Raw genomic sequence first — 23,370 nt, forward strand, 5'->3', positions numbered from 1 at the left:
TCACATCCCAAGACAGGTGCCTACACAGAGACCGTGGACAGGGGCAGTCCCTCTGAAGGACCAAGGGATGAGTTTGAAGTAGCTGTGGAAGGGGCTGAACCAGACACCTCCCTGTCACTTTTGTCCCCAGCTGACTCAGTGGAGGCTGTGGGTGTGGGCAGGCCCCACTGTGGGGTGAGGCTGTGTGTGTTGTGCAGGCCAGTGGGCGCTTGGCCTAGGCACCTGTGAGGAGCAGGTGGACGTTGGAGCAGGGGAACCAGAACACGCTGGGTTCAGGCTCTGCCAAAGCTAATGAATCCGAAGATCAGAAGACCAGCCTGTGTTGACGAGGCACTTCCGCCCTCAAACTGTGCTCAAAATGGCAGCCTGTGGAGCCCAATGGAGACAGGCAAAGTCCTGTGTGCTTTGTCACAGCTTCCCAAGGCAAGGTAGGGTCTTTAACGGGACATGTAGGCCCATTAGCCGGAAAGTCCCCATGGACACAAGCCACAGGCTGCCTCGTGAGAGCATGAGGCAGTGCCTCCCTTGTGTTGCCATAGGGTCACTGGAACACCGTGCACGGGGCCTGGCACGCAGCAGGATCCAGGGCTGGCTGTTCGGGCAGAGCTGAGTGAGCATAGTTGTATAGGTGGTAGTATCAACCCAAGGGACCCCTCCTCTGAATGGCATCTCACTCTGGTCCTTCCCGGTGTCTGGAGCACGGCCTGCTGACAATCCAGGAAGGGTGAGGTGGTGAGGAACAGAAAGTGGGGGGTCATGGTGAGGTGACTGGGGGAAGAAACCAAGAAGATGCCTACAGGGAGGATTGAAGATGCTTTGAAAAGACCCGGCTTCCCAAGTAGGTTAACAAACCATGGAAAAGAAGAGACATTAGCAGTCTCCAGATCTTGAAGGACTCTTGAGACCAAGGACAAAAGAAGGTGCCGACCCCACAGAACTTAGGGTTTCAAGGAACTGTGTAAAAAAGGAAAACCATTTGCCAAGCTGGTTTCTTTTAAGAAATTTATTTAGAAAAATAACCCCACCCCGCCCTCCTCCCTCTATACCGTGGGACTTGGGCATCATGTTTGATTGAACTCTGGATTGGGCCTCCCATCCACATGGGGGCTCAGCACACCCTGACAGGCGGCCACGCCGCTGGGTGGCCTCTCACACTCCCAGCTGCTCCAGTCTTGTGCTCAATCCTTGTCCAGGCCTCTGCCTCCGGGTCTCCGGATGGAGAGGGGGCCCTGAGGGCCGAGGGCAGCCTGGCCACAGTCTGTGTGCCCCTCCTGAGGCCTGCCAGGGCAGCTGGGGGCAGGGGGCTCCATCCCCCACCACCCCACCTCTGGAAAGTCAGGGCTGGAAGCGAGGCGAGCTGACGTGAGGCTGGTGGAAGGCGTGGGCGCTGTACACCACGTCGGGGGGCGAGGGCGTGCTGGCAGCCAGCACCGAACACAGGGGCTCATGGCTGCTCAGCACCGACGTGAAATACTTCATCTCTTCTGTGAGCTGCTTGATCTCCTTGCGCAGAGCAGCATTCTGTTTCTCTAGATCTTCACTCTCCTGTGAGGGGAAAGGTCAGAATCAGAGATAACTGTCAAGGAGGGAATGGGATGGGGAGCGGGGGGCAGGAGGAGACAGATTCGGTTCTCACCAGCACAGCTGTGGGGAGGGGCATCAGTGAATTTTTCTGTGTACATGTATTTGTGTGTGTCATATGGGAGTGTGGGTACATTTATAATACACATATGTGTGTGCATAGATAAAAGGTTGAACCCATAAAATTGCTGGTATTTGTCCGTTTGACCTATAAGGATGGCAGGTTCGTATGATCACACCTGATAGAGGTGCACGTGGGAATGCATGGGAGCGTGGTCCTTTGTGTGCGTGTGTACGTGGGTCTCTGGGAATGAGTGTGTGGGTTGAGAGTGGCAAGTGTATGTTAAGGGAAACAGGCTGACAGGTGAGAGCCTGAAAAAATGGAAAAGAGTTTGAGAGAACTGTTTATACTAATTTCATGCTTTTCCACTTGATCTTATACCACGAGTTCTCCAAATGTTCCCAGTGTCTGCTTTTAGTCATATGGAGTCCATGGTTAACTGTCTACTTAACCAGGTTCTAGAACACTAGGGTCTTTATAAATATCAACTGGTCAAAATCCACCACAAGGTTCGATTCCACGCCATTCTGCTCACTTGAGAGCCTGGTTTACAGCACTCTGGGTGTGTTCCACCCATGCATATGTGCTTTTTTCCAGAAACACCTTTCCCCTGTTGCTTAGGAGCACCATCAGATACATGCTAATCAAGCAAACTCTGGGTCAAAGGGTGCTGATTACTGATCACATCATTAATTAATCAACAATTCCACTCTGGTAATTAGCGTTTACTGGAAAACAGTGCTACCTAGGGGAATTGCATTTCCAATGTGATTTGAAGGTTCACGTTCCTTAAGTCAATCAAATAGATCGACTAATCTAATCACTGGTGCCACAGAGGAAGGGAAAATGGCATTGGAGAGGCAAATAAATTACGCTTCAGTTCAAAAAGCAACCTGAGTTGGCATCCAGGCCTTAATTTTTCTAGTTTTGTTTGACTTAGGTCAGCATTTCCCAAACTTGCCATAGCATTAGAATTAGTTGGAGGGCTTATTAGAGTTTCAGGCTGTTCCTGAAATCTAGAGATTTTAACTCAGGGGGTTTGGGATTTGGGGTGAAATCTGAGAATTCACTGAATATTTAACAAGTGCCCGAGGTCATTCTAATGATCAGGCAAGTTTTAAAACACAAGTTAAACACAATATTACATTGGTTTTTAATTAGTCAGGCGCTACTAAGTGCCTATTTGTTAAGTGCCTGGCACATAGTATGATCTCAAATGTCTCTTGATTGGCTGATCACACTGATTGCTGGACTAGCAGTTGACTCAAAACCATGGTGGGCAGTGAGCAGACGTAAGATAACTTGCCATTTAAGAGGTGCCTTACATAACCCATCGGGAGCATGAGCTGGGGTCCAACGAGAAGGCTAGGTACGCTGCCGACTGCCCTAATCGGTGAACCCCAGAGTTCTTTTTTAAGGGGTAGAGGAGCATATGACTGCGGCCTTACCCATCAGGCCAGCTTCCATCCCCTTGTGAAGGACAGATGCAAGCACGCTCAGCCCCAGCCTGGCATTTCCTGTATGTGGCTTTGAGCTAGAAAATGTGCCTAGGTCAGTACAAAAGAAACCCCCATTTCTAAAATGGGGCTGGGGTGGGTGGGACCCACGATGGTGGAGTCAGAGGCACTGGCTTCTTCTTCTGCAAGGTATGGCTGGCTCACTTATCTTACCATTTGGTTGTTTCCAGGCACATCCCAGAGGCAGGGCATCCCCTCTTTACCGAAAGGTAAGAGAAAGCAACCCATGAGACTGGGTGTGTGTGTGTGGGGGGGGTTTAAGACGGGAACTGGGGGCCGGGAGTCCTGGCCCCTTCCTCTAGCCCTTTTCCTCGCCCCCTCTGAGAGTTTCCACTGGTGACAACGTTTACTGTAAATTCTGTGCTCCGAAGAGCCTGGGCAAACCCCGAGGCAGAAGGGAGGGGTGGGGTAGGCGGGCCACAGGGACCAACCGCTCTGACCTTCTCCCCGCCTAGAGGCAGGCCCAGCTTTCGGGAAGTGACAGCAGGTTCTTCCTCCCCAAGCAAGCTCTGCTGAGCTCTCTCTAGCTTTCTCTCCCCGCTCACCCGCCCCCCCACCCCCCTCCCCGCTTACAGATCCCAGAGCTCTGGGAGGAGGTTCACAACCACAGCTGCCTCTAACCAGAAAACCACCACCTGTGACAAGAAACTCGTCTTTACCTTGGGAAGCAAGACGGCTTCCTGCTAGGGCCCCGGAGAGACCAGCCCTGGCAACCCAGGGACCATGCAGCCAGCCAGACACTGGCAAGAGGAAGAGTTTGACTTCCCTTGCAGGAGGAAGTGGCTGATCTGGGGCCCCCTCCCAACATGTCCCCACCTGCCACTGCTCAGTCCACTCTGACCCTCCCTGGGGCAGTCATGCCCCAAAAAGGACTCACACGGGGACAGCTGGCCAAGGCGGCCACGGGGACAGCTGCTTACTCAGAGGTACACTGACCACACTCCCCGACTTCCCTTCACTTCCCAGGGCTGGCTGGGAACCTAGGGCTCAGTGAGCGGGGAGGGGAGAGGAATGTTTGGGAAGGGAATTTTGGCCTCTCACACACACATCCTCTGCTACAGTCAGGGAGCAGTAAGCCAGCATTTGGGCTTCCGTGTGACCTGTTTTCCACTTTTTAGAATTCCTTTCAGTCCTTCAGGCTCCTCACGGTAACCCCCTGAGATGGACATGGGAGGCCAGCCCTTACCATTATCCCCACTTTTCAGATGAGGCCAACTGAGACCCTGGGACAAACCTACCCCAAATACCCCTCAAAATGATCATAGGCTGGTGGCAGCAGGTGCTGGGAGAGAGGGCTTTGGAATTTGCCTCAAGACATTGATTTTCTCAGAGGTCCAGACACTTTAGCGATTGACCCAAAGCCCCATAACCACATAGGGGCAGAGCAGGGTTTGGCTCAAGGCTTCCCCATCTTCAGCCTCATTCTTCTTCTGGCACACCCAATGCTTGCCCCGAGAGATGGATGACTTAAGTAAGCAAAGGTCTTCAGAGATCACTAAGAAGTCCTCGGCTGCCCTATAAGTATCCCAAGACAACACTGGGTCTCGATTTTGGTGATCTTTAAACACCACACTGGAACCCCGAGTTGGTCACACTCTTCCAGTCACAGAGCTGATCATCTGCCTCCTTCCCAGAGTTGGGAGGATATCTTCTGTCCAGCTACTCTTTTAGAGGGCTCACTCAAGGCCAGGCCTTCCTCCACATGCAGAGTGAGGTCCAGAAACACATGGCAATGGTGGGCTCCATCAGCAGTAACTGGGGACCGGGGTCCTGGCTAGGTGAGCCTCTATGACTCGCTTTCCCCTCTCTGAGCCCCAGTTCCTGTTAGAACAGGAAGACTGGACCACAACAATGGTTCTCAACCGTGGCCACACATTGGAATTAGTGGGATTCCCTGGGGAGCTTTACCAAAACTGGTGCCTGATTCTGATTTAAGCAGTCAGGGGTGCAGCCTGGCACTGGGCTGGTAAAGGCTCCCAGGGGATCCTAATGTGCAGTGAATATTGAAAAACATTAGAAGGAACCATTAGCTTAGAAAATCTCCAAGCCCTCTTCAACTCTCGAATATTTCAGATTCCGAACTAAATACTTGAGCGTATTAGCCTTTAACCCCCACTTGTTAGGAAGGGATGTGCGTGAGTGTCAGGGGGAAGGTTGTTGGGGGCAGAGGGATGTAGACTCAATTTATATAAAAAAAATTAGTAGAAACTAAATTTTTAAAAGAATAGTCTCGCTTGACTTAATAACTAACATTTATTAAATGCCACCATATGCCAATCACTCTTTTAAGTATTTTACAGTTATTTTTATATTTAATCTTTGCAACAACCCTATGTGGTAGATAATATGATAATCCACATTTTACAGAAGAGGACAACCTAAAAGTACAGGGAAGTTAAGTAACCTGTTCAAGGTCACACATCTTGCAGTGGCAGCACCACAACTTGAATGAGGCAGTCTGGCTTCAGAGTCTGTGTCCACCATATTCTCTTGTCTTTGACATTTGTTTAAATCTTATGATGTTTGGTAATTATCTCCCGGGAGGCCTCAGCCCTGTTGGCTTTCCAATTTCATCTTCCCTCTTTTCCCACCTCTTGCAAATCCAGATGGTAATGTTCACAATTCACCCTCACCTCTGAAGTTACTTGATGCCAACTCTATCATGAACTACAAGCAGCTTGGGGGTGGTTAAGGAAGAGGCTTCATGGGGGTGTGGGAACATTCTGGGAAATTCCCTACTGGAGGGGCTGAAAGGGGGTCACTCAAAGAACTCTTGAATGATGGGGAATCCCCAGACAGTTCTCTTACCCACAGGGAAGCCAGTTAGGACCAAGGCCAAGGACAGGTTCTGGCCCAAGGCTCTAGCAGGGACTCTCCGGGCATTCTGAGCAGGGCTTTGGTCCTCCTTCTTGCCAGGTCTGGTTTAGTGCCTTGACCTTCTTCTTGAATGTTCTAATCATGGTTTCCAGAAGAGTGAAAATAGTCCCTGTGTGTTCCTTCTCAACAGAACATGTAGTCATTTACTGATTGGGTGACCTTTTAGCTCTCACCTACACTTAAACATGAGAGTAATGAGTGAAGCTTATCTCTCACACCTAGCTATGTTCAATCTCCAGCAGTTACCAATCCACCAAATGCAGATACATGGTGGAGCCCACCATTGCTGGAGGGGTCTGTGAACTGACATAGGACATTTCCCAAGCCCTGGTGGGATCTATGCCTATCCCTTCCACCAATCCTGGGGAAATTGGCCCCAACTCCTGTTCCTTACCCAATTAGGAGAGAAGAGGAATCATGAAACCACAGGTCTTTGCACTGAATAATGAACAAGTCTGATTTTGGAGAAATCTTTACTTTCTCCCTATCCTAACCTCCTTCTCCTTGCTTCCCTCTAGAGAGCTAGAAAAAGAATTTAATCAAATGCTCAGCTTCTCTTGCAGCTAGGCAAGACCCTGTGACAGTTTCTGCCCAATAAGATGTAAGCTGAAGTACCTGGGGGTGGATCTTCCCTTTCCAATTAAAAAGGCAAAGCCTCACCAGGACAAAACCCACCCTCCCTCAACACAGATTGATGGCTGGAGGTCCAGCACCTATCTTGCAGCCTTGAGGATGAAAGCCACATACTGAGGATACCTGCACACACAGAGAAGTAGCCTGGTTCTTTGATGACATTCTTGCAGTAGCCCTGGTCTGTCCACTTCTGAATTCCTTGTGATACGAGAAAGACAAACTGTGACTTAGTGATGCCTGTTTGATAGTCCTTCTATTACTTGTACCTGAATGCAATCCTGACCGATACCTCAAGTTAGAAAGGTTATCACTAGCAAGCCCAATTCCAAAAAACAAACAACTAGTAATTGCCATGAACACAAAGGTTTGAATCAAGTTGTTGTTGGTTTTTTTTTTTAAGCCTGCCAGGCCTCTGGGGACAGTCTGGGTACATATACCCTCAACCCTCATAGATGTTCCAAACTCATTCTACACATTCTACGACATGCACATGGCTGCACACTGAAGTCACCTGAAGAGCTTCAAATAATCTTAATTCCTGAACTTCACCAAGTGTGAGAGGTTCCAATTTTATTGTCCTGGAGTGGGTCTCGGGCATCGAGACTTTCGCAGGTGAGCTTAATGAATCATGTTCATAGCTGATTCCTCTTAAAAATATATATGTCCATCGACAGATGAATGGATAAAGAAGATGTGGTGTATATATATGCAATGGAATATTACTCAGCCATCAAAAAGAATGAAATCTTGCCATTTGCAATGATGTGGATGAAACTAGAGGGTATTATGCTAAGTGAAATAAGTCAGTCAGAGAAAAACAAATGCCATATGATTTCACTCATATGTGGAATTTAAGAAACAAAACAGATTACCATAGAGGAAAGGAAAATAAAATAAGATGAAAACAGAGAAGGGGATAAACCATAAGAGACTCTTAACTATAGGTAACAAACTGAGGGTTGCTGGAGGGGCGATGGGTGGGGGGATGAAGTAACTGGGTGATGGGCATTAAGGAGGGCATTTGACATAATGAGCACTGGGTGTTATATGCAACTGATGAATCAGTAAATTCTACCCCAAAACTAATAATACAGTATATGTTAACTAAATTGAATTTATATAAAAAATTAATATATATATAAAGATATAAGTATAGGCAATGTTTAATATTATTAAATTTATATGTTTATATTTTGTTTCATTAAATATTTTTAATTTTATAATATATAGGATAAATAAAATAAATATAATACAAATAACTTTAGAGAAGTGGGAGAAAGCTTCTAAGTCAAAATAATCTTCTGAAGTAAATGCCTGTTTAAGGGAAAGTGTCTCACTACCACACTGCTATTATATTTGGTGAAAACAATTTTAAGTAGGCCAGAACAGTTCATTTTCATGATGGAAAAGCAGGAGGTAGGGTATCTACTAGAATTTCACGAAAGATAACTTTATCAAACTAGTTACCTTTTAGATTGTTGAGCTCTGTGAGGGTCTATCACTGTCTTCACTGTTTCATCATCATTGACTAGGGCAGTGCCCGGTACATAGTAAGTGTCCAATGAGATCAAGTTGCTTGGCTGCCAACTCGGGTTCTATAATAATTTACCAAATCCTGCATAGGAAGAGTCTTCTAAGTAAATTTGTGACGTCCATGAACCTTCCAACGGAGTGTTTAACCAAGCCTTTAATAGCTTCTACTTGATATAGTTACAAATGAGTGTAAGAGATTCCCTGTTTAAAAAAGGCCCAGGTCAGATCCCTACTTAGCAACACTTTTGTTCCCCAAACTGAAGCTATGGGTGGGAGTAGCAGAATTAACAGCACTTTAAGAACTCTGCATATAGTTTCCTGAGCTGGAACTGGACTTTCCCCATCTATACCAAATGAAGGAGACTTGACCAGTGGTGGTAAAAAGCCAGGCCAATGAAACAGTTAGTGTTCGTGAAGTTTTTATAAACAACTGGAAAAGAGGGCATATGTTTTCATATATAATGATACATCTGATACCTACATCCGATTGATTTATAGGAAAATGCCAAGCGTTTTGCATTCACATGAATGAATAAATACAACCTTCCCCTCAATGCAAAACAAAACAAAAAAATGCAATATTGCTTTGGTTTTATATTTGCTGTCATTTAACTCCCAAACAGCCCAGTGAGGTGCTATTGCTTCGCATTTTGTAGATCAGAGTTTAGGTTCAGATATATTCCCCAGCAGAGCTGAATTAGTTTTGTTGACCCATCCCCCAGCCCCACCCCACTCCCATCTGGTTCCTGCTCCCTGCGGCTCCATCACCCCTGTTCCTGAGCTCTTCCTCATGCTTTTAGAGGCCCCGTCCCACAAGGCATCTTTCCGACCCTTGACTGGCCACACACAGTTTGGCCTCAAGGCTCTGCTGAGCACACCCTTTCCCCAGATCTTCCCAGTCTCCTCTATACCACTATTTGACCTCAAATGTCAGGGTCTCAAACAGACCTTCCTTGATCACCATCCCCACCCTGTCCCTTAACCATATTCAACATTGCACTATTTGATTTTATTTGAAGTACTCTTCACTTGGTATGATTAGCCTGTTCGTTTATTTGCCTGTTTTCCAGTGTGACTTCCAGTTGAATGTAAGGTCCATGAATTCAGGGACTCTGTCTTGTCCCTCCTGTATTCTCAGTGCCTGGACTAAACCGTACCTGGCACATAGGAGGCTAATATATACTTGTTGAGTGGATGAATCATCTCTCCTAACATTGGATCTAGTACTGGGGATATGGCTTTTGTTTTTAGAATTTTCTGGACTGCCCCACCTCTAAACAAAATGCTTTCTGGGTACTTGTACCAGCCGAGTACCCAGAAAACATATTGGTTAGAGGATCCTCAGTTGTAGGAAATTGCATTTTGGCCCTAGGAATCCAGTCCACTCTGCTTGGCTCTGAACTTTATTCTACTTTTGAATAAATATCCTGCTTTATAAGAGCTCCAGGTCACCCTCCTTGGTTTCCCTAAACCGAGGGTGATGAAATGTGTACTGGGACAGTCCCAGTCCATACCTATTGTCCTGGTGTCATTCTTACTAGCGCTCTTTTCACTTCCAAATGTGTTCCTGTTTAGAGGATAAATGGTAAGATTTACTAGAACCTGACCCCTAAATTCTAGCTCAGTGATATGATCTCTGCCCTTGTCTTCAGTGTCCTCCTGAATTCACTCAGATCTCTATCTGACCATTTTCTTGTTTTTAAATAAAAAATATACAGAATAACTACATTTAAGATATTTTTTTAAAAAATCATACCCACCCATGATCCTAGTACTTTTAACACAACTGTTTTCATTTGCACCTGTTGCCATCTTTTCCTAAGAAACACATACTTATTTTTATAAAATTTCAATCATTGTAAATACAATTTATATTTTGTTTTGTCATAAATTTGTCACATCTACATAATCACCATAATTATCATTTTTAATGGCTATGTCATCAAATGGAAGATCCACAATTTACCCAAAATGGTTTTTTAATGTTGGACATTTTGGTTGCTATCAAAATGTTGCCATTATAAGCAATGCTGCAATGAACATCTTGATCCATACTGGGTGTTGTTCAATTATTTCCTAAGATAAATTCGTAGGAGTGAGATTAGTGGGGCAAAGGGCACAACTGGTCTTCCAGCTCATGGTTGTATTGCTATAAAAGGGTTACCTGAGATATACAGTGTCACCAGCAGTGAACACATAGTCAAGTTTACTACAACCCCATTGTCATTTCGGCACTATGATTTAAAAAAATTTATTTTGCCAGTTAGACTTTTGAGGGTTTCTTAATTTCTTTTTTTTAAGATTTTATTTTATTTTATTTTATTTTATTTTATTTTATTTTATTTGAGAGAGGGAGCACAAGCAGGGTGAGCGGCAGGTAGAGGGAGAGGGAGAAGCAGACTCCCTGCTGAGCAGGAAGCCCGATGTGGGACTCGATCCCAGGACCCCGGGACCATGACCTGAGCTGAAGACAGACGATTAACCGCCTGAGCCACCCAGGCACCCCAGGCTTCTTAATTTCATTGTAATATTACAAGTTATTGATTACCAAGGAGGAAGAATTTTCTGTGTCTGTTCCCTAGTACAGCGTTCTCAACCAGGGACAGTTTTGCCCCCCAGGGGACATTTGACAAGGTCTGGAAATATTTTTCATCATCACAGCTGTGGGGTGAGCTGCTGCCACTGGCATCTAGGAAGTAGATTTTATATTTTACAGCATACAGGACAACCCCCCTCCCCCAACAAAGAATGATGCGACTCAAAATGTCAACAGTGCCGAGGCTGAGAAACTCTTAATATGTATCATTGTCACAATCAGAATAGAAAGTTGGGTTATTTTCATTTTGGTATGAAAAACGTAACATAAGCTTTCTGTTCATAGCTTTTTCCCACTTACCTATGGGAGTCTTGATGTTTTTCTTAAAAGGATGTTCTTTCTATGGTATAAATATGAAATCTGCATTTATTTAATTTGATGCAAATATTTTCCCCAATGTATTATTATCCCTTTAATTTTGGATCACAACTTACAACCTTTTTAAAATAAAGGAACATTTAAACTTTAGCGCCTCTCAACCTTGGACTCTCTTTCTCATCTCTTGCTGTATATGCTTGGGTCATATTACTAAAGATTGTCTAGGTCATTCAGACCTTCTGGTTAATGGCTTACTTCTTGGCTTACCCTTTGCAAAAGACATGTAAGAGCCACACCATCTACAAAGCAAAGTCCTGTTCAACAAAGTGGGTCCAAAACAAAAGCAAATGGTGGGCAGGCAAGAGGTTTGGTTTCTTAGGTGTCCTGAGAAAGACCTTGGTGTCACCATTGGTTACATGGCAGGTTAGTCTATAGCATCCCTGAGTTTTCTTTTAATTCTGTGATCTTATAAACAAGGGAATATGACCATAATTATTGTTAGCCCCTCTCCCCCAAGCTACCATGTGCACCCATAATGAGACTCTCTACAGATATCCCACAGCCTGAAGGGGACTTTGTCCTCTGGAACCAATCTATGCCACCTAGGAAGCAAGGTGTCAGACTGAGTCCCACAGAGGAAACTAAGAAAATCCCCAAGCAGCTTGGAAAAGGACTTTTTGGTGAGACTCCCATTCTTTTCAGGAGAAAGATGTTTGGATGCTGCTGATGGCAGCTTTGTGAAGACTCCTGCTTGAACGGGCACTGTCAGTTTGTGACCCGGGACCTGTCTTCTCATTTGAACAGAAATTCCTTATAAATGTCAGGACTGGTGTGGAGCTGGCCTCCTTTCAAATATGCCTCCCAAACTTAAACCACCCTGACTCATCATCAGTGGTACAAGCATTTTAGGGGTGGTGGATTGCCTTGACATGTTTTTCTTTCCCAAATGAAAATAGTCTACTATTTTGTTGTTCTGATTTTTAAAATGGTACACATTCATCACAATAAAAAATATATAGAAAAATACTAGGGTAAGGTAAGCTACTCAAAACTCAATCACTCAGAAAGAATCACTATTAGCATTTTGGAGAATATCTTTCCAGATATTTCTCTATGCATGCAAACATGCCCCAAACCCACAAATTTTACATTAACGGGATTATCCTCTGCATACTCTGTAGCTTGCTGTTTTTCGCTCAGGGCTATGTCATTGACATCTTTCAGTGATACAGATCTACATAGTCATTTTTAGTGGCAGCATAAAATTCTAGTGTCTGAATGTTTCCGAATATGCTTCATCACCTATTGTTGGGCATCTGTCCAATTTTATAGTATTGATAAAGTGTTTCCTGTTCATGAGGAATTGAGCATCTTTGCGCATTTCTTTTCTTCAAACTCTTATAAGTGGAATTGCGGTGCCAAAGAGTGTTCTTATATGAGATGTTAATATTTACTGCTACACAGCTTTCTTTAAAAGGGGTTTCAATGGATATGTTGATATATTGCGTAGAGACTTTAATTTCTTGACTAGGCCTAATGATGGAGAAGGAACAAGTGTGAATTTTGGATGATGTTGCTTAAAGAACAAAAAAGCAAAGTCAGGGAGAGACTCAAGGAAGATATCAGGGAAGATGAATACACCTTCACGAGAGTCCAAAGGAAGAGGCAGTATAGTATAGTGGTTTCCGGACACGGCCTTCAAAGTCTGTCAGACCTAGTTACAAGCTGTGTGACCTTGGACAAATTACTTAACCTAATACAAAAATTATAAAACAAGGTTTTTGTGCAGATGAAATGAGCACTTAATGCACAGCACTGGGTACACAGTCATGTATTTAATTAATATATTTTTAATAAAAAGAAATTCATAGCAACAGAGGCCCAAGACAAATGCCTCTTTTCCACAGATGGTTCACTGATTTTCACTGAATTTTTTAAGGGTGGAACTGGCCAGAACATTCCTTCTGTGTTTTTTGTTTTTGACCTATGCCTTCTCTACGCCAGTACACTTATGGCATGGTCTCCCAGAGAGAAATAAAAGAACCCCAGAAGTGAAGAAGGACCACAAACGGCTTTCTCTTCCAGCCTTCCCCAGAAGACCAAGAACAATAGTGTCATTCTAAGGAGGCCCAGGGGATTGAAATCTTTGTTGAGCTGCTTTTCCTCTGTTACTCAATTTTCCTCCGATTGTAAATACCGTATTTCTCACAGCAACAGCTTTAAGCTTCATTTCATGCATAATTTATACTCGTGACATTTGTTATATATGGCATTAAAATATATCCTGGAACCTGTAAATGTTCCTCTACTTTTAGACTACTACGGGACTCCCTCAGGAGCCAGCCCCAGGAAAGCACCTTTCGCACCCCCAGGTAAGGGAGTACCCAAGTTCCAGCTTTCAGATTTGGCCCTGTTACTCCTCCTTGCTTCCAGTTCCATTCTTGAGGCCAGATCTGACTTGTCAAAGGCATAGCTCCGGGCTAATATTACTGTCAGCCCAACATCTCTCCTACGTTTAGCCTTTTCATGAACAAAGCTTCTCAGGTGATCTCAACTCTCTTTCCCACTGACTTTAGATACTGACTCGCAATCCTTCGAGCCACTGCAATCAACCAGGATGGCCACACAAGTGACACTGATTTGCCATCCCTTATAGTGGCTTTATCTAGTACTGTAGACTTTAGGGTCACTCCTTACAAACCTCAAGTGACAGTTTTCCCAAAGGACTGAGATATTTATGTAGGATGATCAAGAGGTAAAATGTTACAGAGGAAGACTATTCAATGTTTGAAATCAAAATTAGAAATCATCCTAATGCATATGAGGTAATGACTGATGTTGGGAATGTAAATATCTACATTATAAAAATAAAAGCACATAATAAAAACACCCAAACTATATAAAAAAGGAAAAAAAATCCCTGCTTTAGACCTTTCATCCTACTTTTCAGAAATATTAACCTCGGGGGAAAGCTATCTGAAAAATTTTAAGTTCATACACATAGGCACATATATGTTTTTCTTTTTATTAAAAATATACATGGGGGCAATCTATGTACGATAGTCACACCTTTTTCACTTAAGAGTGAAAATTTGTGACCCGGGACCTGTCACCTTCTATACATCAGAGTATAGAAGCTTGAAGGCAGACGCTTAACGACTGAGCCACCCAGGGTCCTGGGATCGAGCCCCGCATCGGGCTCTCTGCTCCACGGGAAGCCTGCTTCTCCCTCTCCCACTCCCCCTGCTTCTGTTCCCTCTCTCGCTGTGTCTCTCTCTGTCAAATAAATAAAATCTTTAAAAAAAAAGAATATAGAAGCTTGATAATCTTTTCATATTAACACATCCAGATGTAACTTATTTTAACAGCTCCATAGTATTCCACTGAATGGACAAATTATAGTTTATTTAATTAGTTCCTTATCCATGGGTATTTAGCTTGTTTCCAGTCTTTACTATAACAAACTATACAGCAATGATTATCTTCATATCATGTACATAATTGTGTGATCTGTGGGTACATTTGTGACTAGACTTCTAAATGTAAAATTGCCAAGTTACAGGGTATGTGCAACTTATAATTTTGATGGACATGGTTAAATTGCCTCCTAATGGAGTTGTACCAACATACTCCTACTAGTGGTGTGTGGTCGTGCCCGCTTCTCCATTGTCTTGGCAACATCACATATTAGCAACATTTTTTGTCTTTGCCAGTCTGGCAGGGAAGCTCACTGTTGCTTTAATTGTCATTTCTCTAAGTGAGGCCTAGAATCTTTTCCATATTTATTTGCTATTTATTTCTCTTTTTCTGTAAATTGCCCATTCATAATCATTGCTTGTTTTTCTTTTGGGTTAATCATTTTCTCATTCATAAGAGCTTTGATATATAAAGTAAATATGCCCTTTTTTGGTCATATGTTACAGATATTTTCCCCAATCTGTCATTTGCCTTTGACTTTGTATCTAGTATTTTGAGATATACAGAAATTTTCACTTTTTATGTATAAAAGTAATATATGTCAGTTTTTTTCCTTTATGGTTTCAGGGTTTTGTACTTTATCTGGGGAAGTCTTCATTCCAAAATAATTTTTCAATGCTCTTTTTTTCCCCCAAATTTCTTTAGTGTTCTTTTTTACATTTAATCTGTGTTCATGTTGTATGAGAAATAAAGACTTTAGTTTCTTCCTCCCAAAATGGCTAGCCAGTTGTCCCAATTCTATTTATTGAATAATTTAGCTTTCCTTCACTGGTTTGAAATGCCATCATCATCATTTTGCATTTGTTCTTGTGTCTTGTTCTTAGGAATTGACATGTGTACTTGGGTCTTAATTTTCAGTTTGCTTTGGGGTCTCTTTCTGTATTCTGTTCTGCCAAATGCTCTGTCTTTTCCATATTGTTTTGATTTCAATACTTATAATTCACTTTAATATATTTTGTTCAGCTAATCTTCTTAGTTACCCTTCTCTAAAATTTTCCTGGAAATTGTCAATGGTTGTTCTTCACTAAGAACTTAGAATAACTAATCTAAGTCTCCCCTAACTTCCAGAAAGTTGTATTGGGTTTTTATTGGGGTTACATTAAGTTAAATTTATAGATTATGGAAAATTTTTGTTATTTTTACATATTTTTACATAAGGTATATCTTTCTACTTATTTGAGTGTTTTTGAAAGCGCTTAGAATAATTTTAAAGTTTTTAAAAGTTAAGCCCTGCATATTTTTTGTTACATGTATTCCTGCCTTCCACTTGCCAGTGTTGGTATTACAAATGGAATCTTTCCTCCCATTAAATTTTCTAATTGGTTATGGTTTACATATAGGAAAGTTATTACTTTTTGTGTTAATTTTGAAAGCTGACAGGGTTCCCTTATTATTTTTAATAGTTTTTCAACTGATTATCTTGGATCCACTTATTAGCTGCTGATATCTTTTGGAGATGAACTGGTCCAGTAAGTTAACGAACTGGAATTTAAATAAAAACTTAAAAAAATTTTAATAAAAAATTATATGCCTTTCTCCTTTTTAATCAGTGCATTTAGTGTGCCTAAAGGATTTTATAGTTGTCTGTGGGAGGAAAGGAAATAAGTGTAGTAGGGGCTTGTGTGAAACACCCAACAAAGGAGAATTAAAACAGAATGTGGACTCTATGGATATCACAGTTATGAAAAGAAGTACCTGATCCAGTTTATGTGAGGGGTAGTCAATGCCAAGGCTGTTATAAAGTTGGCATAAGATTAGACAATTGTGGAAAGAGGCTCCTTTCCATGTACAGTGTTTTGTTGTAAACCATTTATAGGATAGATACTGAAAATGTTAAATAGTAAGTATCCCACACTCTCACTGGAGAAATGAAGTAATGCTTTTGTTATTTTAAGAGAGATAATAGTGACAAAGCTGAAACCGAGAAAACAACATTACCCCAGCACATGAAGCTAGCACAGTAATACAAACATGGTCCTTATTTGATACAGTAGTTGGTCTTTAAAATATTGGTAGATGGGTCCTATGGCTATTTCCAAGGGCCAGAGAATGGTTCCAGAACCTCAACCTGTGGAGCCAAGCATGGAGTCAAGGGTAAACCAAGCACTCAACCCTAAGCATGCTAGTGGTAAACCAGAAGATTTTCTACCTGAATCACAAACATAATTAAGAGGATAATGGATGGAGAAGATGGTTGATTACATCTGAGAGGAAATGAACATTTCAGACCACAGCCAAACCCTCTGTTTGATGGTGGCAGATTTGTATGTTGCTGCCAAAAGCTTTTACCCAAAGTCAAGAAACAAGTTGCATTGGCTGCAACCCCCAGGCTAGCTGTGTCAACCAGTGTGACCTACTCACCGGACAAAAAGTGAAAACGAATGCTGTGGTGCTCAAAAGAAAAGAGTGGGGAGGAGTTTGTGTCCAGGTGTGGGGAAGATGGGAACATTGTAGAGACTGAGGCTGGAGGTGTGGGTGTGGACATGTTGACTGCATGACTGGAGGCTCCATGCTCTCCAAGCCCCAGAGATCATCTCAATCTAGTCATGACTAGAATAATCAAGATGGGCCAAATCTTCTGGTTCTAACTCTTGTCTTACAGAGAGAGAGAGAGAGAGAGAGAGAGAAAGAGAGAGACAGCTGAATCCATTGAAAAACTTGCACAGCAAAGAAACATACATGTTCCCCTCATTGATATGTCCCCCTGGGCTTGAACAAAGACCAGTGGGTTGAATTTACAGGGAAACAGTAGTATAGCTCAAGATAGGGATGCTTCCTCTGCTCATATCAGGAGGAAAAGAGCTCTCTGTCATTAGAAGTGAACAGGCATACACTGGGGACCATTTCGTTGGTGGAGGTTGCGGGGAGAGTGTATAGAGGAATCTCAAGCATCGAAAGTGTGTCTGAACTTTCCAGCCTTTAAAAAATCTCTCAGCCCTGAGATTTTGATATATATATATAATTTTAGTTGTAATTTTTTTAAAAGACTTATTTATTTATTTTGAGAGAGAAAGAGAGAGAGGATGCACACACACAAGCAGAGGGAGGGGCTGACTTGAGCTGAAATCAACAGTCTGATGCTTAATGGACTGAGCCACCCAGGTGCCCCAGTTGTGATTTATCTTGCTTCTATATTAATAACTATTATTAAAATTACTTTTTTATACTTAAATTTTTTTGAAGATTTTATTTATTTATTTGACAGAGAGAGACACGGCGAGAGAGGGAACACAAGCGGGGGGGAGTGGGAGAGGGAGAAGCAGGCTTCCTGCCAAGCAGGGAGCCCTATGCGGGGCTCGATCCCAAGACCTGGGATCATGACCTGAGCCGAAGGCAGACACTTAACGACTGAGCCACCCAGGCGCCCCTATACTTAAATTTTTTGAGTATTATATGGCAGGCATTGTGTGGAGCTTTTTATATGCGCTATCTCTATGAGGTAGTTACTGTCATTTCCCAATCTATAGATAGGGAAACTGACTCTAAGGGAGGTCGAATGTCTCTAAGATCTGTCACACAGAGAGCAAGTGGTAGAGCTAGGATTCAAACCCTGTACTTCTGACTGTAGAGCCGCTGAGCTACCCATAATTTTTACTATTTTTTTTAATAGTACAAACTTATAAAGCGCATAGATTTACAGTCTCGGGACACTGTCCACTTATACAAAAAGGAAGGTTTTATCCTTTCCAATTTTTATTTATTTGTTTGCTCTAAAGAATATTGAATTAGAATCAGACTCTGATAGAGATGAGTGAGTGATCACAGATTTTCAAGCTTCAAATAGTAAACGGGAGGGAGTGTGTTAAGACCCTAAATCATATTGACATCACAGAGAACATGTAAGTAGCAGTGTCACCGACAACTTCACATTTAGGCAGCTGCTCATAATTATCAAAAAGAAGAAAGAATTTGTTGTTCATTCATTACTTTTTTTTCAATTCAACAAATACTTATGAACTGAAAACTATGTTGGAACGCAATGGAAGATATGCTGAATACATTCTAATAAAACACAAGCCTCTAGTCAGAGATGTTGGTGCAGACCGTTCTCTGCTTCCATACAAAGCTAAAAGAAGCATCTCTTCTTCCCCCTAAAACTACATTTTACTTTTTCTTGATAAAATTAAAACAACTATTCTAACTGGCTGACTGCCATGGTAATCTTTCAAATAAACACAAACATACTTATTTTGGGTACCAATTGTCCTTTACCATTGAAGTGAAGGACTAGGCTGCGAGAGGTTCAGGAATGGTTCAGGAGGAAGGACAGGGAGGCGGGGTTGCTAGAGGAAGGGGCGAGGAGATGGTAGAGGTTGGAGCCAGTGAAGTAAGAGTTGGTTGACCAAGGACCAAATGAAGGCGCAGAATGAAGAGGGCTAAGGTGGTAAGGTATGGGAGACAAGGAGGAAGCACCGCTCTGTGAAACATGCAGCCAGAATTCAGAAACATTGACCAGGGCCTTGGTCCTCCAGTGGGCTTACAGTTCAGCATTACCCTAGGCTCCCACTCAAGCCAGGGGTCAAGGCCTTCTCTAGAAAGTTTGAGACTGGAGGCAACTCAACCAGAATAGGGACCATCCCAGAGAAGTGCACTTGAAACCGCATCTTTCACAGACCCCTTGGGATATCATGAAAGATATTTCAGAATAAAACCTTAATGATGTTCTGGAAAGAGGAGTAACATGCAGCACCCTGTGGACCTCCTTGTCCCAAATGTAGGGACCAGGGTGGCTGCCAACTGGCCTCCTAGGGGGTGGGACCATAGGCAATCCTCGCACCGGGATCCTGGGCTCCCCCAAAGTGCTTAACACCTTCTAAATTCTTCCCAAAGACAAGCCTGCCTTCTGCTCTCCAGGCTCGAGAGGGATAGAGCTCTCTCTGGCTACCCCATCTCTGATTAGGTGGTTCTGCTTCCACCCAGCCTCCCTCCTTCATACAGTCGATCGACTCATTTACACCTCATGCCCTCTCAGGGGGTCAGGAAGAAGGGCTCCTTTCTTTTTCAGCTCCCTGGCTCATTCCTTGCTACTAAATCTTCTCAATACACCCAGAGGAGAGCCTCTCCTCCTTACTGCACCCCGTAGCCCGACTCCTCCGCTCACCCCCCCCGCCCCGCCCCCAGACCCATAGCCCCATGCAGGCAGACTCAAAGCTGTGCTCCAAGCATCCACGGGTGGTGGGGAGCAAAGCCTCAGGCTCAAGAGGTTGAAGAAAGTTCTGAACACTCACCAAGTGCAAGGTGTCGGCTTTCTGTGTCTGCCTCTGTCGGCTCTTCTGGGCAGCAATGCGATTTTTCTCCCTTCTCTGAACTTTTCTCACATCATCGGATGGGTCCTGGGAAGCAGATGTGAGGGGAATCAGGTGAGTGTGCTCCTCTCTTCTGAGTGAAAGCAGGTTCTCGTGCTGTTTGGTATCCGGCCGCCCATCCTTGCATTTCTTCACGTCTTTTCGTTTGCCCCTTCACCCCCCGGCTTACCAAAAGGCTGAGCCCAAGAGAGAACTCTTCCCCACACTGTTACGCTCTCTTAGGTCCCTATAGCTATTTTGGCCAAAGCTACAGGAAGAGGAAAAAGACCCTGGGGCCTTGATAGGGCTGTATTTGGAAAAAAAAAATGGTTAAGGCGATGAAGTGTGTTTTATCACCTCTCCTCCCTTCAGGGCTGCTCCACCCTTACTCTCTCACTTTTTGGCCTAGAATTTTCTTGCTATTTTTCCCCCCAAAACTTTGCTGAGCACCTACTAGGTGCCAACTTCCATGCAAGTGCTTTTTCAGAGGTGCTCTTGTTTAATTCCTCAATTCTGTGCAGTTAATATTATTGTTTCTATCTTATATGTGAGGAGACTGAGGCTCAAAGGGCTTGCCCAGGAGCCTACAGTAAGCCAGGCCTTCCACCTTCTGAGGCTAAGTCTGATGCCTTTCCAAGCCACTTCCCGCCCCTCACTGGTTTGTACCCACGTGTCTTCTGCCACATCCCTGGGCTGGGGTCCCCATCCCAGATCTGCCTCTTTTTCTCCTGCATTCCCTTCATTATGCTCAGTGACCTTGACATTCCCCGTGGCCCTGAGCACAATGCTTAATACAAACTAGAGGCCAAGGACAGCTTTAATGGCAGAGATTACCTGGCTGCGGCAGGTAGTGGATGGGTGCTTAGGGCGAAAGGACCTCTGGGCGTCCTCTAAGTATATTCCACAGATCGACATGTCCTCTCCTTGGGCAGAGAGGTTAGCTCCAGCTCTCCCCCCAAGATACTGCAGGATAAGTATAGGAGTCTGAATCAAACCCTTCCACACCCCCGTCCTGTTCCCTCTCATGCCCACACAGGATCCAAGGGCACTGTTCCTGGGGCAAGTCTCTGTGCTCAGCAAGCATAAGTCCCACCAGTGTGCCCAAGACTTCCAGGCCATTGCAGTAGGAGGGCATCGGGTTAGATGGGAAGGAAGTGCTTTTCTCTAAGGGGCATGGGGAACTAGGTTACCATGGAAGCCATGAGTAATTTCCTTCCTAAGAAGAGTACAGACTTCCAGGCAGCCTGAGCCAGCGTGATGCCATCTGGAGCACAGGACTGGACTGTTTGCCCACTAGAGGTCTCCACTATGACTCCTCCCAACCTGCTGCCCTTCTGCACGACGTTGATGACAGATGCTCTATTATCTGTTTAGATACTTTTATTTCGGCTGCAGCATCTTGCAAGCCCGCTTGGATATCTGTGCGAAGGAAAGAATGTGGTTTTTAAACCACAAAGTTGGAGAAGCAATGTTAATCCCTTGATGTATCGGGTGAGAAGGAAGAAGCCTTTCTCTGGAGAGGGATGTCAAGGAATTTGGTGAAGAGAAAGCTCCAGAAGCTTTGGGGGCAGGCAGGGTGTCCCGTTTTGGGGGCAAGCCTCCAGCTGAAAACTTTTGACTTGGAAGTCACAATCTCGATTCCAAACGCTCCCAGACTCTCTACCTCAATCGCTCTGGTTTCCCCAGAGCTGAGCTGGGAGTGTCTCCAGCAAGCTCGGATGCCGCCTCCTGACTCCTTCCTCCCGTCCAGAAGCCACAGGGGAAAGAGGCTTTGGTGGCAGCTCCCTGCATCCCTCTCTGCTGGCCAGTGCCCCAGGAGATACGAGAGATTCTTCTGGGCTTGCCTGGCTTCCTCCTCTAGCTAGCTATTTTTTTTTTTTCCTTCTTCGCTTTTCCCTGCCGCTTCCCTCCCTTGCCCTGATGGCTGCCTCCCGCGAAACCACACGCATGGGCTGGGCAGGCCAGCAGCCTCCGCAACGCGGTGCCTCTCGCGTCCCTACCGCCCTGGAGAACGGTGGACCCTTCCCTCTGAGAGACCAGGGTTCTTGGCCGCACGGTCTCCTCCTGGCTTCCTAGAAAGCTTCGTGCGGCGGGGGCCCCGGGTGGGGGGAGGCGGAGGCAGGGGGCCCGGTTGCGAACGGAGAGGAAAAGGGGCTTTGGCGGCGCGGGTGCAGGAGGAGGGTCTCCGCCAACAGGCGCAGCTTTAGCCGCCAACACCCCGTCGTCGTAAGTGTGACAGGGTGCTCCTGCCGCCAGCCACTTCCTGGCTCCTCGGCTCCCTGGACAGGCCACCGTCGCCCTCCAACTGCCCCCACCTCCGCAGGGAAAGGGAAGGTGGGTTGCAGGGAAAGGGGGGCTTCTACCTGTTTGCCCGGGGGCGGAGAGCGGCTGAAGCTGGAGTCGCTGCTGTCGGAGCTGTGAGGCATGGCTGCAATCTTCCGGGCTCTCCACACGGCCCCCAGGCGCCTCGGGGCTCTCCGGTCACCAGCCGGCCTCCCTTCCTGACTGCTGCCAGGCCACCAGCTCACCCCCCTGCACAGGTCCCTCCTCTGCCCGCCCTGCAGCCGCCTCTGACCCCTGCGTCCTCCTCACTCGGGGGTGCAGAGGCACTGCTCCCCACAGGGACATGTCGCTCGCTTCGGGGCTCGCGCGCGCGCTCTCTCTCTTGTGGTTTCTGGTAACTCACACTGGAAGTCACATGGGCGGAAACTTAAACAAGTTAGAAGTTAATTTGAGAGAAAATACATATCTGGGAAAAGACCCACAGAATGATATGAAAGGAAGAAAAAAAATACACAAAACCCCAGATACCTTCCGACTGTTTGAAAAGGCAGAGCAGCTCTCTTCAATTGATGAAGATAAAAGAGAAAAACAGCCCAGGCAGGGAAAAACCCCAGCCCGAATTAGCAAGTCCGTCTCCTGTCAACATGGGCCGAAAGGAGAGGGCAGCAGGGAAAGAGTTTCCGTTGTCAGCCGACTTGATTCTTAAACCCAAATAAAGCAGGGAGACTGGGATTTCTTTCTGGTTTTTACCCGAAAGCAGCTGCCCATCCTGACCTGTGGCAGGCCTTCCTCGCCCCACCCTGGAGCCTGGTCCTCGCCTGACTACCGCACAGAAGAGGCCCGGGGAGATCTGGAAGCCACCCGCAGGCTCTGCAGTGGATGTTCCAGATGCCTGTTCGTCCGTCACCTACGCCTCTCGGCAGCATGCTGTCTTTAGGGAAGAGAAGCCTCCTGTGTTGAGGGTCTTCCAGGAGCTCAAGATTGGCTTCGAATCTTAATGATTCAGGAGGGTCACCGGGTCAAAGCCCAGGTTGGAGGAACAGTAAGAAATAGTGAAATGAGCACTGTACTCAGAGCCACGCCAACTGGGACTTGCATTCGGACTTTACCAGAATGCCTGCCGGCCTTGCCTTGCAGAGCTCAGCAGAGCTCAGTGCCCCTCTAGCTCCATCTGTAAATGGAGAGTGATAAAATCTGCCCTGCCTGCCT

General features: G+C 45.1%; 1 protein-coding gene across 2 annotated transcripts; it reads right to left on the reverse strand.

Annotated features, from left to right (window-relative positions):
* Positions 1 to 988: 988 nt before the first annotated feature.
* BATF (basic leucine zipper ATF-like transcription factor) lies at positions 989 to 22,548 on the reverse strand. Of its 2 annotated transcripts, XM_027572604.2 has the most exons (4): positions 22,242 to 22,548; positions 19,822 to 19,926; positions 6,793 to 6,867; positions 989 to 1,545 (listed from the first exon to the last, which is right to left on the reverse strand). In XM_027572604.2, exons 1-4 carry the CDS (start codon positions 22,302 to 22,304, stop codon positions 1,336 to 1,338), a joined length of 453 nt encoding a protein of 150 aa, XP_027428405.1. In that variant the 5' UTR covers positions 22,305 to 22,548; the 3' UTR covers positions 989 to 1,335. The 2 variants fall into 2 exon arrangements, with proteins under 2 accessions (XP_027428405.1, XP_027428406.1); XM_027572605.2 differs by lacking the exon at positions 6,793 to 6,867 and having other exon boundaries at positions 22,242 to 22,535.
* Positions 22,549 to 23,370: the final 822 nt, after the last annotated feature.

Source organism: Zalophus californianus, chromosome 6, assembly GCF_009762305.2.
Source record: "Zalophus californianus isolate mZalCal1 chromosome 6, mZalCal1.pri.v2, whole genome shotgun sequence".
Classification (NCBI taxonomy): domain Eukaryota; kingdom Metazoa; phylum Chordata; class Mammalia; order Carnivora; family Otariidae; genus Zalophus; species Zalophus californianus.

Bases quoted from the DNA above. Each gene is read 5' to 3' on its own strand.
- BATF (XM_027572604.2), bottom strand. From the start codon at position 22,304: ATGCCTCACAGCTCCGACAGCAGCGACTCCAGCTTCAGCCGCTCTCCG. The intron at 6,868-19,821 runs GTGAGTGTTCAG...TCGTATCACAAG, and splicing joins AAGCCGACACCTTGCACTTG to GAATTCAGAAGTGGACAGAC. The intron at 1,546-6,792 runs GTATCCTCAGTA...TTCCCCTCACAG, and splicing joins CTACTTCTCTGTGTGTGCAG to GAGAGTGAAGATCTAGAGAA.